At 42.7% G+C, this 15008-nt stretch overlaps 1 protein-coding gene across 1 annotated transcript; it reads left to right on the forward strand.

Annotated features, from left to right (window-relative positions):
* The first annotated feature begins 8402 nt into the window (after positions 1-8402).
* PCDH20 (protocadherin 20) lies at positions 8403-13833 on the forward strand. Its single transcript, XM_086741659.1, has 2 exons — positions 8403-8479; positions 9757-13833. Exons 1-2 carry the CDS (start codon positions 8429-8431, stop codon positions 12451-12453), a joined length of 2748 nt encoding a protein of 915 aa, XP_086597785.1. The 5' UTR covers positions 8403-8428; the 3' UTR covers positions 12454-13833.
* Positions 13834-15008: the final 1175 nt, after the last annotated feature.

Here is a 15008-nt window from a genome sequence, read left to right on the forward strand (position 1 = left end):
CAAATTGCTTATTATCAAATGAATGATTCATTCAAGAAAAGTATTTTAATGTAAATGATGATGTGTGGAAAACTACCTTGAATAATATGCAGAAAATAGAACAAGGACATTGCTCCGTCTTTGTAGCATGATGCACACAATTTAAATTAGAATGTATTCTGTTTCCATTATTTAAGGATTCTTTGGATTACTTTTTGCTCTGCTGCAAGATCTTCTCAGTCAATTTACTTACAATACATATTCTATACATAGAGGTACTATTCATGCATGTTTCAATTTTTGAAGAGATGTACCAGAAAGGAAATCTTCCATGCAGAAGCTATTACAGCTAGCAGTTCTATACTCTTGTTCATTGGCTAGACAATTGAAATTGAGCTTTTTATATCCCTAAGGAATAGGAAAACACTAACAAACATCTTGGTTATACTGTTAACACTGCCACATTAGATGGTATACCACTAAAATAAAGTTTGAAATAGAAATTTACATTACTTGCTATTTCATTCATAATCCCAAATTACCCTAAATAAGGAGAAAAAGGTTTTTACCCTTGTGTGGAGGCTGCTCATTTTTTCATGAATTATGCATTTCCATTTTATAACAAAAAAAAAAAAGAAAACTGTTTTTTTCCCTGAAGAAATTCACTATATGAAGAAGTAAAACACTAGATAATTTTATTCTATGCTGTATGAAATGCCTTTTGACTTTTATTAAACTGCTTGCTGAGTTTCTGATTTCTTGAATTAAATAGTTATTATGTGGAGCCCTAGAGATGTGCAACACTGGGAAGAAGGAAGAAGTCAAATTCTAAGCTTGACTTTTCAATGCTGCTTAAAAAACATTCCAAATTTGTCAAATGAAACTGCTATCTTACTGTGGGTAAATACATTCAAATATCATCTTCCTACAAGTTATTTTCTTCATTTACCCCAGTAAAATGCACACATGCAAAAAGTGGTGCCTGGTGAAAAATAACATATATAATGAATTTTGACTTTCTGAAACTATGTTAGGCATAGATCACATTTCCCCCCCACCCCCATCAGGTGTAATTACTGTCTAAAATGATTGTGAAGTAACATCTGTAAACATTTCTTGATTGGTAATTTGTGAGAAGTGTGCTGCTAGTGTCCAATATTTAGGTTCTTCGGATTCCACAGTCGAATCAAAGTATATTGCTAATTATTCTAAGACTATGGTTTAAAGTCACATCTGCAATGTAACTATTGTGGCTACATATCTAGTACTCTCTTCTCTATAATTTACCTTTAAACAGATAAAATTTAAACATCTGTATCTGAGCTACTCACTCTAGCCTGCATTTTTAGTGGGAGACAAACAGACGCATCTAGACGGCAATTTGTCTTGCTTTTCTTAGACACCTATCTCTTTCAGTTACATACCTTCGGAATGCCTATATCTCAGGAAGGAAACAAAAGCCAACAGTGGATGCCTGATTTTCAGATATCAAAGTTAGATCAAGCAAATCTTATCCTTTCTAATGAATAATCCTCTCTTTCTACGACAAGTTGAACAAGACAGAAGTATGATTTCGATGTGAGCAAACTCTTTCAAAAACTCAAAAAAATCAGAGTAGGCTTGGCTCCTACCATTTGTTCAACTCTGCTGAGCGAAGCCAGGGCCTGTGCAGAAATAACACTATTGTCTCTTATCTCAGCAGGGAGCTGAGCAATCAGGGCAGCAACATGAACAACAAAGCCGCTATCAGCTGCAAGATTTCTGAAGCATAGAGTAAATATGTTTTTCCATTATACAAAAAAAAACTTGACTATGCGTTAAGTTATTTACTTTCACCAAACATTTCATGACAGACATAAAAATGTACTAAATCCCATGAAGAGCTGGTCAGTTCACTTGTCTAAATAAAAGAAGCAATTTGGTCCGAATTTCAGATCACATAGTAATTATCCTGTGTTCAGTAAAAAGCTTTTCGGGTTCTTTAAGAATTTTGGTGAGCAAGGAATAGGGAACTAGCAAGGAGCTAGGGAACTAGAGCTAACAACTTCATTAGGATTTTTGACTTGAATATAGATTGAGGGAAGATGACAAAATCTAGTCCCTGGAAAACTAAAAATAATTTATTGTCAAGGAAGCAAACGTTCATCCCACATGGCCAAAGACTCAGGTGAAACTATAATGTATTGTCTGTATTTCAGAGCAAAGCTAGATACTTCACTGACAAGGTAAAATAAGTACAACTGTCTGTTTCAGAGAAACCAATAGAAGATAATCTGGAATACTATTGGAGCTGCAACAGTCATAGGAAAAATGGTCTGTATTACCACACTATAATGACTATCTAACCATTTCCATCTCAGAAAATGAAATGGGATTGCAGACTGTGGCTAGCTGGTTTAGAGGAACACAGCAGCCCACACAGAGCCTGAGGCACATGCCTCCTATCTGATAGCTACCTGGCATATCACAGGGTTTCTTCAATGCCCTGTGCTCCATTGCTGGGAGCAACAGCAGCATGCTCCTCACAGATCTGATTTCTGGCACCAGGAGGTTGTAACTTCAGCTCAGCAGCCATGGCTTAATGTCAATGAGGAGTGGATTAAAAACCATCTACGTATTCATGACACTCCCATAACTTGCAAGCATTATGTAGAAAATGAGCTGGCAAAAGCTGGGAGGTTGTCCCTGAATGAATGCGATAAGGACCGTAATGAAAGACTTAATCGTATTAATAATTTTTAGCAGTATCATATTAGTACTGTACCTCAGTCTGTGCTTTGGCTTGTGTGAAACCAAAGTCATATCATTATTATTTCAAGCCTTACAAAAGAAGTCAGTGGAAGTAGATGTTGATACACTGTGTAATACACTGTAAAAAACACTGATTAAAAAGATGTGCTGGAATATCATCTCAGTTAAATACTTCCTACTTACTTTTAGAAAATGATGCTTAGTTAATAAACTCTAAAGTAGTTCTTCTTTTGAAAATAAAGTTGTGATCAGACTATAAATACATTGACGGCAACCTTTCTCACTGCTAGAATATTTTGGTATTTTTCCAGACAAAAAAAGACATGCGCAAAACATACGGAGACATATGCTAATCACCATACCCAAAGAACTCATATTTTTATGAAACCTCAAAAGAATTTGAAGAAGAAGTTGGTCAAATGTATCAAATGCAGTTGGTTCAGAGACTGCAGGAAGCTTTTTTCCAGGTGTCTTTTCTCTGCCAGCATTTAACAGCTTAGATTTGTGATACTTCAGCACAGTAGTCCCAAACAGACGCTAAGCTAACCAGACATGAAAATTTTAACTGCTCCTGTCAACCTTCCTATCAAACATCACTTTGTCTCATGGGGTATTTCTTCCTCTGCTTCATTGTAAGGTCGTCATGATGGCAGCAGGGTTTTATTCATGAAAGACTGCTGAACAGAACCTTGCAGGTTCACCTTGCAAGAGCTTGCAAGAACCAGCCCTTTGAAAGCATGACTGGAGATTTGAGCAATATAAACTCCAGAGCGTTGTCCATTTTCCAGCTCCACTGATGCTTTATTCAAGTTGAACCCAGAGTTTTTTACTGTTACTCAATGTCACAAGGGAAAGCAGTGTCAAGACCCCTCTCCCGCTCTGTGCTGAGAACAGGATGATCATGCTAGGTCTGATCTACAGTGACATGGGATGAACACAGCTTTCAGTACAAATGCGAGCACCAGATGCTCGGCACTTCTGCAAGCAAAGTCACTATCTAATATTCATAGACTGTTTCACACTGTAATCCACCTTCCTGCCCAGGAAGTTCAGGATGTAAGGCATTTTCCTTACTGAGCAGTAAAACAATGAAAAGTTTATATTGCTAATAGTTAAAAGGCTCTCCTTTACTTGCCCTGCATCTCTTGCAGTTTAAACTCTTCAGAGAAGTGACAGTCTGTTAGTCTTGTGCCTTTCTCAGTTTCACTGTGAGTAGGGAGCAATGCTAACACCGGTGCTTTCACTCAGTTTGACTGCTTCCCCACTGAAAAGCACCTAGCTCAAAGGGTCACACTGACTAAAGTATTAGAAAGTTTGTCAGCTGAACAAGTAGAATCTCACTGATGGCAAATCTCACACTACAACCTTGCTCAGTAGAACCACAGGCTATAACAGGGACAGGTTTTTGCTAGCTTAAGGGGACAACATATGCCTGCATCCCCATCTCTTATGAAACTCGGTCAGGATTGCCAGCCACACTGAAAAAAATAATATTTGAGATTCCCTTTCAGAAGTGATGCTCCTGAGTGATCCATCTGGAAACATTTCCACCTGCCACTGGAACTGCCCACAAGACCAAGGCATTTCAACTGTCCGTACTGGGACCAGTACTGTTTAACATCTTAATCAGTGACATAGACAGCGGGATTGAGTGCATGCTCAGCAAGTTTGTAGACAACACTGAGCTGAGTGGTGCGGTCAACATGCCTGAGGGATGGGATGCCAGCCAGAGGGACCTGGACAAGCTCTAGAAGTGAGCCCCTCTGAACCCCATGTGGTTCAATAAGACCAAGTGCAAGATCCTACAACTGAGTTGGGGCAACCCCTGGTATCAATACAGGCTGGAGGAAGAAGGGATTGAGAGCAGCCCTGCCAAGAAAGACTTGGGGATACTGACAGATGAAAAGCTGGACATGAGCTGTGAATGTGCACTTGCAGCCCAGAAGGCAAATCGTATCCAGGGCTGCATCAAAAGAAGATTGGCTAGCAGGTTTGCGGGAGGTGATTCTGCCTCTCTATGTTCTCATGAGATCCCACCTCGAGTACTGCATCCAGTTCTGGAGCCCCCGACATAAGGAGGACATGGACCAGTTGGAGAGGATCCAGAGGAGGGCTACAAATATGATCAGAGGGCTGGAGCACCTCTCCTATGAGGACAGGCTGAGAGAGTTGGGGCTGTTCAGCCTGGAGGAGACTCTAGGGAAACCTTATAGCAGCCTTCCAGTACCTAAATAGGACTTATAGGAAAGACGGAGACAAACATTTTAGCAGTGTCTGTGTCGTAGGGCCCCCCCTCACTAAACAAAACCACAACAGTCTGTTGTGATAGGACAAGGGGTAATGGTTTTAAACTGAAAGAGGGTAGATTTAGACTAGGTATAAGGAATAAATTTTTTATGATGAGAGTGGTGAAACACTGGAACAGGTTGCCCAGAGAGGTGATGGATGCCCCATCCCTGGAGATGTTGAAGGCCAGGTTGGATGAGGCTCTGAGTAACCTGATCTAGTTGAAGATGTCCTTGCTCCTTGCAGGGGGGGTTGGACTAGAGGACCTTTAAGGGTCCCTTCCAACACAAACTGTTCTATGATTCTATTAATTGAGTATCAGTACCTGCTATGTCCACCTTAATAAAGTCAAATACTCTATTTTACCACAGCAATAATGTACATCCTCTAATGTATTTATAAACAACTATGACACTTCTTGGGTGGCTTGTCACTTCATCTCAGTCTTGTGCTTTGTAACTTACCTTAGGCAACAGGAAATCCCACAGACATGTTCCTACTTATTCCTTCTTATTCACTAATTGCAACGGCAATCTTGGATGCAGTACAACCGTGTGCAGAGCAACGTAATTGTGGAATATGCATATATTCAGTGATAATATATGCAAGCTATAAAGAAATCTTCAGCAAAATGTGATTGAATGGGACTGGCTTTATAAACTGCTAACATCTTATCCCCAGCAAACATAACTGAACCTAGCAGTATAATGAAATCAGGTAATGTTTTCCTGGGACTTTGGAAGGGGCTCTCCCTCTAAAAAAAAAAGCCAGGAATGAATATGCGAATTTTCTCTCTCTTCTACACTGCTTCTTCTCTCCCAGCCCTCATCCCATATCCCATACACAGTTGAAGAGTATTTCTCTTTAAACAGGAGATTTATTGGACACATTAGTCTTTAAGGAGCCTTTAAGACTTACTAGATGTTGCTGATGTCTAAGAAAATAAAATATTATAGAGGCACCAGCTGTTCCAAAAAACTTTAAATTCTGCTGTTACACCTGTCGTTTAATAAAATAAAATGCATCAATTTTAATGAAAATCTGAATAATATAATAGTAGAGGCATCGTTGACACTACCAGAGGCCTCAGGGAAATGCAGTGTCTGTGACGGTAAAAAAATGGTACAGTAATAGGTCAGTAATTTCAAAAGCATAGGGAGGAAAAAGAGATAAACTGAGACATTTGGGGTAAAAAAAAATGTTAAAGATAGAATTTTATAGGGACTTCAGATTCATTCGCAGGAAAACTACTGATTCACTAAAACTAAGATTATGGTCAGTCTATGAAATCCAATCTCCACATAAATCAGTGTCAAAATCTGACTGAAATCCAAATGAGTCAATATTTCTCTGTGGAAGTGAATAAAATTAGAACAGCTGTGAGTCAACTAAAAGCATCTGTCATGTCCAGCTAAACTAACTTAAACAGGATCGAGTTTATGGGCACCTTTCACACTGAGCAGTCTGCAGAACAGTGCACATGGATGAGAACCGTGCACATGGATGAGAATTTAGTAAAGGCCTTGGGTAGTTTGATTTCTCTCTTAAATTATACATGTTTGCTCTGAACTGTATATACTGTATTGCCAGTTCTATTTGTGCTAGGATTGAATGGTAAAGACATAAACAATTTATAAGGGCAGTACACAGTGAGTGGTTTGAAAACCCTAGAGATTAGTGAATAAGAAATACAGCTGGGCTTTTTGTTAGTACCCTAATGCTCTACTGTTTAAGTCACATATGATTATTGTGCGAATGTCATTTTGGGGATGAAATGAATATTAAAATGCTTCAGAGATCCACTGAATAAAACAGAGCCTGATCCCGCTGCCCCTGACTTTAGCAAGAATGGGGTAAAGCTCTAATTCAGACAAACAGTATTGCACTATTTATATTTCAAGGATGGAGCATATGAGACAAAGGAATTAATACAATTTGTTTACAGTCTTGGAGGAAGCCAGTCTTGGAAGTTTTCATTTCTATTATGTTCTATTCTGTCCTATTCTATTCAATTCAGCTTGGGCCGCTGCCCTCATCCTCATAACATCCAAGAATATCCCAAGAGTTGCTAAACAATATGTTCCATATTTTTCACTTACTATTTGCTTTTGGAATACGCAGTATTACAAAAGACTTGGGCATAAGGCAGTTTTTGGATTGGGAGTCTATTTTTTTTTGTTTGTTTCTCCAATTTGGATTGGACATGGAGTTTGTCTCAAGGAACTGCAGAAGGAAAAGGGAAAAGTATTTTTTCTTTGACTGAAGGCAAAACTTTTGCCGTCCTATATGTTTTTAGTACCTGAGATCAAATACCTGCACACTGTGCTTGCCATGGAGCGTGGAGATGTTCAAGGGGGTCTTAGTTCAATACCCTGTACGAACTTTACCTTTACGAAGTGCAGCTCTACTGTGCTTGACAAACGCAACTGCCCACCAGAGTCCCAGTACTTGACCTCTCAGCAATAGCCGGGATCCAGACCCTTGAACAATTTAAGGCTAGAAACAGACATCTCAAATCTCAAATTCCCTTTGAGACCTTGCAGAGAGCCAATGTGAAGAACGCAGGGCAGGTTGTCTGTCCTTTTGATATTCCATGACGTCAAGGAAATGTGTATTTGGTCCTGCGCGATTTAAAGTTTCCTGAGCACTGATAATTTCATGTCTAGTTCTACGGCAGTCTCACAGTCTTAGTCAACAGCGACGGGAGACTGCAAGATGAGAGCACATAATTTTCTGCCACAGGGGACCGTCGGGTTCCTAGCCAGCAGGAAATCGCACTTGCTCTTCTTAATTTGGCAGGACGCGCACCTTCCGCCAACCAAACACTTGCGAGCCCTACACGTTACTTTCACTTCGTGCCGGTACCAGCCGCTCGCTACTCAGCGGGGCTCGGCAGCGCTCCTGAAACCCAGGCAGCTTTTAATTGTCGCTTCGCCCGCTGACACCCTCACCACAACACCTTTCCACAGAAGAAGGAAAACAGCAGTTTTTAAATATTTTTTTTGTTTTCTTCTTACAGTTTCCAAATTGGAGTATCTTCTTCCCCAGGTACTAGTGTTTCCCGCACCCCTCCCCGCCCCCGCCACCACACACACATCCCCCTCTCCGACGCCGGCGCGCCTCTCCCCTGCGTTGCGCCCGCCGCTTCCGCAACCCCCGCGGGCGCGCCCCCCGCCGCCCTCCTTGCCGTGCCCGTGACCATTGGCTGAGCACCCCCCACCACCCCCGCGTCCTCCCCTCCCCGCGGCGGCAGCGGCTCCCTCCAGAGCGGAGGAGGGGGGAGTGTCCTGGGCACAGCCCTGCCCACCGCGGCGGCGGCGGGGGAATGGGCAGCCGCGGGGAGGAGAGGAACCGGGCGGGCGGCGGAGCGGGCGGGCGGCAGCTGGGTCGCAGCCGGCGGCGGCGGCCGGGCATGGGGCCCCCGGGCAGTCGTGGCAGCAGCACCGCCCGCGGCAGCCTGCAGGTGAGGGCTGAGGGGATGTAGGGGGATAGTGTGGGGGTGCCGCGTCCTGCCCTCCTTTCCAACAGCTGACTTCGCACGCAGCAGCAAAATGGGAAAAAAAAACCCCTAACAACCCAAACCATATATATACATGTATGTGTGTATATATATATTTACTCTTTGTTATTGTTTGTTGTTTTTTGTTTTCTTGGCTCTGATCTGCACAGATGAGCCGTGAAAAGTTGGTTGTTTTCTGAGGGGTTGGTTTGTTTGTTTGTTTGTTTGTTTTGTTGTTTTGTTGTTGTTTTTGGTTTTGTTTTGCTTTTTTTTTTTGTCTGCTGCGGGTGCCGGTTGTAGCAGATAGCCGCCGGAAAAAAAAAAAAAGAAAAAAAAAGAAAAAAAAAAGGAGGGAAATGGCTGGTTAAAAAGGGGAGAAGAAGGAAAAATCCCTCGTGGAGACGATGCCCGAAGTTACTTGCGAGCAGCCCGTTTCCATACGCAGCGGACTGGGGACGCGCTCGCCAGCGCGGGCAACTTCCTCCGCGCAACCTGTGCGCGGCTCCTCTGTTCAACTCATATTTTCAGCCGGGGCTGCGCGGCGGCGTGGAGGTGGCCAGGGGTCCGTGGTGGCCAGGCTGGGGCCGCCATTTCTGCGGCCGCGGGAGCGGGGGAGCAGGGACCTGCGCGGGCTGCGAGCGCCCGGAGAGCGGCGGCGGTGCCGGGGCTGCGCCGGGATCCGCGCAGGCTGCGCGGTGCGGGACGCGTACCCGCTGCAGAGCAGGGCCCGTGGGCGTGCGGGAGAAACAGATTTTGGGATGGGGAAGAGACGCGTGGGGGAGGGGGTATGTGTTTGACACTGGTGCTGCGGAAAGGGAAGGGGGCAAGCAAATGTTTGTGGATGGGAGGGTGGGTGCTGCTGGTGAGATGGGTGGTGAGCTTGAGCAGGTGAGGAGGGGGAGAAGAGGGAAGATGGCACGTTGGGGCGCAAGTGGTGCTGGTGTGGAGGGGCCAGGCAGGGTGCCCCCGGGGCCATTCCTGGCAGTGCGTATTTGCTGTGGGGAACGAAGTTGGTGTTGCCTGGAGGGTACAGATGGTGATGCCCTGGAAGTGGCTGCTGTACTAGAGAGGAGGAGATGGAGGGAGAGGGAGGACGGCTTCGTGTTGCAGATGCCACACTGCCTGCTTGAAGTGGTGGTGTGGCAGTGGGGGAGGCAGTCGGGAGGGAGGGGCTGCCTCCTGCCTCCCCTCCTTCTCTAACACCACCCCCTCCCCACACCCCTATGCCTCTCTCTCCCCAGCCCCTGCTCCTCTTCCTGCTCTTCGTTGGACCTTTCAACTGCTTTGCCAGTTACAGCCGTGCCACCGAGCTCTTCTACAGCCTCAACGAGGGGCTACCTGCTGGAGTGCTCATTGGCAGTCTGGCCCGTGACCTGCGGCTGCCAACACCTGGTGGGCAGCGCCTTGCAGCCTCTCAGCCCCCACTTTCCTTCACCCTGGCCTCCCGTGGCTTGGGGGGACAGTACGTGCAGCTGGACAACCGCTCTGGGGAGCTGCACACCTCAGCTGTAGAGATCGACCGGGAAGCTCTGTGCGTGGAGAGTAGTGAGGCCACTGTTTTTGAGGGAACAGATGCTGTCTCCTCCTCCTCACCCTCATCCGAGTCATGCCTGCTGCTGCTGGATGTGCTGGTGCTGCCGCAGGAGTACTTCCGCCTGGTGAAGGTAAAAATTGCTATCCGGGATGTCAACGACAATGCACCCCGCTTCCCTGTGCCCCACATCCACCTCTCGGTGCCTGAGAATGCACCTGTGAACACCCGCCTGGCTATTGAGCACCCTGCCCTTGACCCTGACGTGGGTACCAATGGCGTTCAGACATACCGCCTACGAGATAACTATGGTGTCTTCACTTTGGATGTGGAGGAGAATGAGAGCGGGGAGAGAACTCCCTACCTGATTGTCATGGGGGCTCTAGACAGGGAGACACGGGAGGAGTATGTCACAGTCATCATTGCTGAGGATGGGGGGACTCCTCCGCTCGTGGGCAGTGCCACCCTCACTATTGGCATTAGTGACATCAATGACAACTGCCCTCAGTTCAGCGACTCACAGCTCAACATCACTCTTTATGGGAATTCCAGTCTAGGGACACACGTGGCCACTGTCCATGCAGTAGACACAGACCTTGGATCCAATGCCCAGGTCACCTACTCCTACAGCCAGAAGGTCCCTCAGTCATCCAGAGACTTGTTCTGTCTGGATGAAAGCACAGGAACTATCACACTCTCCAGTAAAGTTGATGGGGACACTCCAAGGCTCCACAGGCTGATCATATTGGGCAACGGTCCTGGTTGTATCCCTGCTGTGATCACAGTGCTAGTGACTGTCATCAAAGTCATGATGAGGCCACCTGAAGTTGTCCCTCGTTTCATAGCTAATGAAGTGGAAGGGGTGGTGTACTTAAAGGAACTGGAGCCTATCAACACACCAATAGCATTTTTTACCATCAAAGACCCTGATGAAAAATACAAAGTCAGTTGCTATTTGGATGGTGATGGGCCTTTCAGACTTTCGCCATACAAGCCATACAATAATGAATACCTGTTAGAGACCACAAAGCCTTTGGACTATGAGACACAGCAGCTGTATGAAATCTCTGTAGTTGCATGGAACTCAGAAGGATTTCATGTCAACAAAATAATCAAAGTACAGGTTCTGGATGACAATGACAACTCGCCAGTTTTCTCTCAACAACTGATAGAATTATCCATTGAGGAGAATAATGTTCCTAATGCTTTCTTGACCAAACTGCATGCTACAGATGCCGACAGCGGAGAAAGAGGGCAGGTGTCCTATTTTTTAGGGCCTGATGCTCCTTCCTATTTTTCTTTAGATAAAACCACAGGAGTTCTTACAGTTTCCACCCAACTGGACCGGGAAGAAAAAGAGAAATACAGATACACTGTCAAAGCGGTAGATTCTGGTTTCCCTCCAAGAGAATCAATAGCAACTGTCACCATTACTGTATTGGATAAAAATGATAATAGTCCAAGATTTATCAATAAGGATTTCAGCTTTTTCGTGCCAGAAAACTTTCCAGGCTTTGGTGAAATTGGAGTTATAAGTGTCACAGATGCTGATGCAGGGAAAAATGGATGGGTTGCCCTTTCAGTTCTGAATGGAAGCGATATTTTTGTCATAGATACTGGAAAAGGAGTTTTGAGAGCTAAAGTCTCCCTAGACAGGGAGCAGCAAAGCTCCTACATTCTGTGGATTGAAGCAGTTGATGGCGGTGATCCTGCTCTCTCCTCTACTGCGAAAATAACTGTCCTTCTTCTGGACATAAATGACAACCCCCCTTTGGTCTTGTTTCCTCAGTCTAACATGTCTTACTTGTTGGTCCTTCCTTCTACCCTTCCTGGCTCTCCCATCACTGAGGTCTATGCTGTTGATAAGGACACTGGCATGAATGCAGTCATAGCTTACAGCATCATAGGAAGAAGAGGCCCTCGACCAGAGTCATTTAGGATTGACCCAAAAACTGGTAATATCACCTTGGAAGAGTCACTGATGCGAAATGACTATGGCCTCTATCGGCTACTTGTAAAAGTTAGTGATCATGGTTATCCAGAACCTCTCCATTCCACTGTCATGGTGAACCTTTTTGTCAATGACACTGTTAGCAATGAGAGCTACATTGAAAGTTTGTTAAGGAAGGAGCCTGATATCAGTATAGAAGAAAAGCAGCCGCAAATATCCATAGAGCCTACACATAAAAAAATGGAGTCAGCATCCTGCATGCCGACCTTGGTAGCTCTGTCAATAATAAGCTTGGGTTCAATTGTTTTAGTAACAGGGATGGGCATTTACATCTGTCTAAGCAAAGGAAAAAAGCATCATAGAGCAGATGAAAACTTGGAAGTACAAATCCCATTAAATGGAAGAATTAACCTGCACATGTTGGAGAAGAAACCAGTGGAGATTTCTAACATTTGACGTTTTTTTGTGGATAAATCCGACATCTGAAAAACCTTGGACAGCTGTGGGTTGTATTGACAGAGGTTGCAGTGAAGGACCACTAATTTATAACTGAATAATATTATAATTGTAAATAGCTGTTTACAGTTTTTTAAATTGAAATTCAGTGTACAGCTTTTTTTTATGAAACCTTAGTACTAACAGCTAGCACCCTGTCTATAAAACGTGGACATCATTTGCAGCTTTCATAATAAGATCAGTGATCATAAAAAAGGGGAAGGTAAGACGATTCTTTAAACTCAAGTTTTAAAAGTCTTTTTAACCGCAAGAGGGCATCAGATGCTCCTGAGCAGGGAACTGTTCGAGGTACTGTCCGTCAGATAAACAGAGAGTATATTTTAAATATATTGGTTTTAATGTAAAATACACATTGGCATACAGACATTTAACCACAAAAGAAGTGTCTGTCCCGATGTATGTATAATTAAAAGAATAAAGACATTAAAAATGCACTAGTAATAAAGAAAAAATAAAAACCCAGAATGTTTATTACCTCACAAGTAAAGCTTATATAGTAGAATAGAAAAGGCATTAACAAAAAGTGCAATTCCTGTTGAGCAAGAATGCAAGATATTGTAATGAGAAGCTGAACTGCTGTGACATATCATCTTTCATTTACTCCAGATTCCACACACATTATCATTTGCTCCAGCAATCTGCTGGTCATTTTTATGGAAGATTATATTTAATATTTCCTACAGCAAATAATGACAGAACCCCATGCTCATCCTCATAAACATGCCAGATGCAAGGAAGCAAGGGAATGGCTAAATCTCCAGTTGTCACAGAAGTGGTGATATTTTTTTTGTACTTTGAGCAATCTGTCAGTAGTACTCCATCAGTTTGGTTGTGTAATAGATTTTTCGTGTGATACTTCTGAATCTGATCTGCCAGATGAAAACAAAAATCGCTTCATATTCTAAGGAATTCTAGGACTTAGTTTATTCTGACTGTTGCTCCTTTCTGGTTTGGTATTTCATGTGAAAGATCTTGTTTCTGACTTTTGGCAACCATTCCTGGCTCCTTTTCATTGACTTTGATTTTGGATTAGGTCCAAAATCTGACTTGTAAGACTGGTGGCATATTTTCTCGATAATTTATTCTTTGCTGTATCCTCTGCAACAAAGCAGTAGGTTTATAGGTGATGTATCACTTTCACTTCATTTTAAGAGCTGAGAACTATCTTTTGTATGATGATTACATGAAATTTCTCTGTGTGAACAGGATAAATTAGTGTTATGCTTAAAACTGATTATTTTGATTTCTGGCATCATGTGTCTGTAATGTACCAAAAGTGTTTATATGTCTGCAAATTAAAGCTATATATTTTCATAATAACTTTCTCTCTCTCCTGGAATTTTAATGATAAAGCTGATTATTATCTTAGTTATAATATATGTGTATTTCATAAATGCTTGGGTCCCAGCTATCTTGTCTGACATGGTATAGTATGTCCTCAAATTAGTACACTTGAAAATCATTAAGGAGAGTTTATGCTCTACTTCTTGAAATGACTGGTGAAAACAATTGCATTTCAGCTGATGTAAGTGGGGCAACAGCTGATACCTGTTTTAAAAGTAGGGAATGCAATTTGAGGCAGTTTTTTATTTTTCTCTCTCTGTGACTGGCACATTACTTCACCTTGAGCCTATTGAAATATCAGAGCTTCTTATAGATATTGGTTCTGCTTAGCCTAAGTAAGAGTATTACCATAATACCCAGATTTTGTTATTCTGCCTATAAGAAATAGCTATTTTTACAGGTTAGAATATTTTCTGTTTATGCACAGTTTGATAGCTGTGTTTCATGAAAAATTAATTCAGCCTGTCAGAGGTTTGTGGTTAATCACCTTTTTTCTTTTATTTTCATATTATTAAAATATGAAAATGGTATGCATGCTGGAAATGCATTTGTCACAAAGAGACATTATTTATTATCTCTGAAGAAAAATTACATTAATTCTTCGGAAATGACTTCAGTATTACAGATACTCTGTATTGCTGTGGTGGGGAAGCTAGATCCTCTGCAATTTTTTTTTTTTCTTCACTAAGAGAGCAAGGTAACTGAAACAAAGACAGGATTCTTTTCATTGCTCTTCTCTTATTTAAATTAGCAGTCTAATATGTTCTCAAGATAATTTAAACAGGAGTAAACCCAAGACTTAAGAAATACAATAAAACCGTGAACTTGATCTGTCAGTGTGTGTTCATGTGACATGGGGCAGATATTTTTATTCAGGTTTGACAAATGCATCATCTTGAACCTGTTTAATTAAGCTTACTGAGTTTAAATGTGCTGTTCTTGTGGCTTTTTTTTTTTTTTTTGGTTTGTTTAGTTCAAGCATGTTCCTAATGCATAATAAAATGTAATGGTATGAGCCTGCTCATGAAGCATTTCACTCATACAATTTTCTACACATTTAAAGAAAATTGGTTTGAAATCACACCTTCAGTCGTACCAGCACCACTACTTGTGAAAAAGACTGTACCCTGAATAATACTTCATAGGGCAAG

This window comes from Chlamydotis macqueenii, chromosome 1 (assembly GCF_036417535.1).
Source record: "Chlamydotis macqueenii isolate bChlMac1 chromosome 1, bChlMac1.mat, whole genome shotgun sequence".
Taxonomy (NCBI): domain Eukaryota; kingdom Metazoa; phylum Chordata; class Aves; order Otidiformes; family Otididae; genus Chlamydotis; species Chlamydotis macqueenii.